The 4742-nt window shown below is 35.4% G+C and overlaps 1 protein-coding gene across 2 annotated transcripts in view; it reads right to left on the bottom strand.

Annotated features, from left to right (window-relative positions):
* Positions 1-4742, bottom strand: part of LOC107711757 (golgin subfamily A member 4) — a 35002-nt gene that overhangs the window by 19000 nt on the left and 11260 nt on the right. For both annotated transcript variants that reach the window (XM_016516804.1, XM_016516805.1), the window contains exon 9: positions 1137-1243. In XM_016516804.1, the coding sequence (XP_016372290.1) occupies positions 1137-1243 (107 nt within the window). The remainder of the gene's footprint in view (positions 1-1136; positions 1244-4742) is intronic.

The raw sequence follows: 4742 nt of genomic DNA on the forward strand, positions 1-4742 counted from the left end.
TTTGATTTGCTGATCTGAGAGACCTGGGTGGTTTGTATATACAAAGGAGATCCGCTAAATATGGTGAGGCCAAATTATGCAATGCTTTATATACAACAATCAATAGTTTAAAATCAATTCTGTACTGCACTGGCAACCACTGAAGTGACGCTAAAATCGGTGTTACATGCTGTTTTTTACGAGTACCTGTTAAAAGCCTAGAAGTCGCATTTTGAACCAATTGAAGACGATTTAACAATACTTGGCTAAAACCCACATACAGTGAGTTACAGTAATCCAGTTTTACAGAAATAAAAGCATAAATAATCCTTTCAAAATCACTGGAGAACAGAAACGGTTTAACCTTTGCTATTGATCTTAAATAGAATAAACAAGATTTGACCACAGAGTTAATCGGTTTATCAAATTTCAAAGAACTATCAAATTGGACACCAAGGTTCTTCACCACAGATTTACAGAAGGGAGCTAAATTGCCCAAGTCAAAAGAGTTTTGGGCGTCAGGAGCCCCGAACCAGATTATTTCAGTTTTGCTTTCATTCAAATTCAGATAATTTTGTGACATCCAAGATTTAACTTCATGTAAACAACTCAATAGTGACTCAAAAGAGCTTTTATCCTGTTTCTGCAAAGGTAGATACACCTGAGTGTCATCTGCGTAACAATGAAAAGATACTCCATGCTTATGAAATATAGAACCTAAGGGTAACATATATAATGAAAACAAGACTGGGCCGAGAATGGATCCTTGTGGAACTCCACTAGACAATGGGGCTGTTTTAGAGTAATGTTGACCAAAATGGACTGAAAACTTCCTATTAAAAAGAAAGGATTTCTGACTAAACTATTCTTTTATTTCAACTTTGCAACACAGGAAAAAAGGTAAAGAGACTAAATACAGTTTGGTGACAAATTAAAGTAAAATGGGGGGGGTTTGATGAGCATGAAAATTATGTGAAACATATGCTATGGCCTTCACAGTCACCATATCTTAAGCCAATTAAAAGGAGCTTCTGAACTTGCATGTTAGGCACAATCATTATCAAAACACACATGGTGACCTAACACCTTACTAAGAAATTTTTCCTTTAATTTGTCACTCATCTGTATGCATTTTACCTAGAGTCTTTAGTTCATACCTGCAGGCTGCGTGGGGTGAAATATTTGGGCTTCCTGCTTTTCTGTGGGCAGAATCCACGGGCCTGGGCCAACTCCTCCTCCACTTCCTGTTGCCGATTGGCTAATGCTGGATCGGAGCAGCCAGAAAGGAGATCCGCTAAATATGGTGAGGCCAAATTATGCAATGCTTTATATACAACAATCAATAGTTTAAAATTCCTGTTGCCGATTGGCTAATGCTGGATCGGAGCAGCCAGGAAACAACCAGTCATCCTCAATCAGTTTTGTGCCACAAGACAAAGGGAATGGATCAAATATGTTTAGGGCAATGGAGGGCAGAGTACAAAATCAAGGTTGAGGAGAAACAGCCAGGTAAAGCTAGTGCAGATTAGAGAGTGGAAAAGGGACAGAAAGGTGCAGTAAGCAGCGCACATTGCAAATTCGGCTTCCAAAACAACAGCATGACTGTGGAAGACTAGAAATAGACTAAAATACTAAATGACTAAAATACGCAAGCCATAAAAAACAGGTTTTTGTGAATTATTTTAAGAAATTATAACAATTCACCTTGGTCTCAGCAATAAGTGGGTAATACCACCTGAAGTGTCTTTCAATCAACTATAGGATGGAAGCGAAAGTGGGACATCAATATTCATCCCTGAACAAAGAGGTATATGACTATAATAATGACTTCATTATAGGCTCTTCATTATCGTCACTGCTCCAATGCATTATTCTTCATCATCTTCACTAGCACGATCGACCCCATTCTGTTTTTTTTTTTACCATGAAACAGAAAATGAAAAAACCCACCGACGGGGTTAAGGTGCTGCCAAGCTACAAAAACAACTCACAGACTACCCTCACAGGCCACTATTAGGTACACCATGCTAGTACCGGGTTGGACCCCCTTTTTGTCTTCAGAACTGCCTTAATTCTTCATGGCATAGAGTCAGCAAGGTGCTGGAAACATTCCTCAGAGATTTTGGTCCAAATTGACATGATAGCATGATGCAATACATCCATGATGCAAATCTCCAGATCCACCACTTCCCAAAAGTGCTCTATTGGATTGAGATCCTGTAGACTTTGGAGGCCATTTGAGCCATTTGAGTATAGTGAACTCCAGTTTGAGATTATTTGAGTTTTGTGACATGGCACATTATCCTGCTGGAAGTAATAATAATAATAATAATAATAATAATAATAATAATAAACTGACCAGGCTCAGCCCTGCTTAGCTTCAGTGGGCAACCAAGTAGCCATCACAAAATGGGTAAACTGAGGTCATAAAGGGATGGATATGGTCAGCAACAATACTCAGGTAGGCTGTGGCATTTAAATGATACTCAATTGGTACTAAGGGGCCCAAAGGATGCCAAGAAAATATCCTCCAGACCATTACACCACCAGCAGCAGCCTGAACTATTGATACAAAGCAGGATGGATCCATGCTTTCATGTTGTTTACGCCAAATAGAAACTTGGAAATCCGGCCGATTACATCAGTGATGGCAGAGAGAAAGAAGTTTTGATGGATGAATTGTAATCAAAATTAAGACAATATGCAGTGAAACATAGGAGTCATACATTAGGTATGTGTGAGTCTGCTATGCACAAACAAACCACGTGTGCGTTCTCAGCACACTGATCGCTAACATCGTAGTTTATTTTATAGTTTACAATTATTTCAATACATTTGTGAAGTTGTCAAAATTCATGGCTGATGAGTGTTTTATAATGGATACTGGCCAAACAAGCGTGTTTTGGGGGAGTCTACGATATTTAATGGTGATATGTTAATGGTGTTACATATGTGAATCAGACACTGAATCATCACTGAGTTTTGATATATTTAGAATGTTTCTGTTTTTCATGCATATTTTGCTATGTTTAGTGATTCTGAATGTATCCCTACAGTAGCTATAGGCAGTCAAGTCAGGGCGGCTGGTTTAGTGGTATTTTGGCATCTCCACATGGTCCTGTTTGGCATCGCACCTTGACTTGAGCTTACCTGTATAAAAAGGCTCTAAACAAATGAAAATAAATTTTTTTCCCCCTCCAGTTTTTGCTATTGCACTGTATACAAACACTTTGAATAATGAAAAATTGTAATAATGTTTTCCATATGTGCTTTGGCGTGCACTGTATTTCTGTAATATATGGACTTGTATCATTGGTTAACAGATGTACATTTGGAATCTCCAAGTCTCCTTTTTGGAAAGACACCTAAATTTACCTTGGATAATATGGGTAACACTTTCTATGAATCCCGTATTTATAATACAGTATTCTTAAGTCATTTTAATGAATGCATAATGCATTATAAAAATCGTATAATATGTGGCATCATCTCATAAATAATCATAACAACAATTATAATACATTGTAATACTTACGCATTTGTGGTTATAACGTTTAAGAGTATGATTATTTATAACACACAATTAATACCATATTAAATCCATTTAATTTATAATGGATTATCTCATATCGTGACATTGTTTATTTAAGATCTGCACAGTATCTTACTACATCTTGTGAGTGGTTAGAAGTGATTGAGTGTTTTTGAGTGTTTCCTGTGAGGTTAATTTGGCTGTGAGCTAGTTTAAGATCAGTTGTAATACAAATGAAAAAAAAAATGCAATGATTTTTGCAAAAAAAATTTTTTTATTACATTATATGTTATTTTGATGGTCCGCTTAGTCTACTGACTATAGGCAACTTTGCATCTACATGCCAACTAACTCTCATTTAGACTATTAGTAGACTTAGGTTAAGGTTAGGGTTGGTAGAATAAGTTGACGTACTTGCAAAGTTGCTTATAGTCAGTAGAATGTCTGTTGGGGAACCATCAAAATAAAGTATTAGCAGATATTTAGCAGACATACTACAAATACTCCAATGACTGCTAGATGACATGTAGTTGCAAAGTTACTTATTAACAGTTGTCTAAATGGTACCATCAAAACAACCATACTGATATTACAATAAAATTAGTTCAAAGCAAATGTGTACACATTCATCTGATCTGATATCTGATTTTATGGCTGTTTGAGGAAAATATTATTATTTATAAGTGGTCTTTGTCTGCTTTAAGTAAAGTGAAGTTACTTTACTTAAAGCAGAAAAAGACCACTTATAAATAATAAGACCACATTATAAAGCCTTTTGGATGTTTTCATGAAGACTTTGTATTTGTCATTTGACAGTAAAAACACTGTCAACACAACAGATGTACTAAGTTATTGTGCAGATCTTAAACAATGGCAAGATATGAGACTTATAATACATTATAACTATGGGAAATATAATTCATTGTAACTTAAGTGGATGCAACATATTCATTGTGTGTTATAAATCATCATACTCTTAAAGGTATGACATTAAAACTGTTCTTATGATTATTTATGAGACAATACAACATATTATAAGGTTTTTTATAATGCATTATTCATTCATTATAATGCCTTAAGAATACCCTTATAATGTATTATAAATACGGGCTTCATAGAAAGTGTTACCATAATGTTTTATAAAGTTTATTTTAATTGCTTCAGGCCTCTCAAATCCTAGCCTTAAAATATTTTTTTCTTGAATGTATTTCATACAAAAAAACAAACAAAC

The sequence above is a fragment of the Sinocyclocheilus rhinocerous genome, unplaced genomic scaffold (genome assembly GCF_001515625.1).
Source record: "Sinocyclocheilus rhinocerous isolate Xijiao unplaced genomic scaffold, SAMN03320098_v1.1 scaffold2283, whole genome shotgun sequence".
Classification (NCBI taxonomy): Eukaryota; Metazoa; Chordata; class Actinopteri; order Cypriniformes; family Cyprinidae; genus Sinocyclocheilus; species Sinocyclocheilus rhinocerous.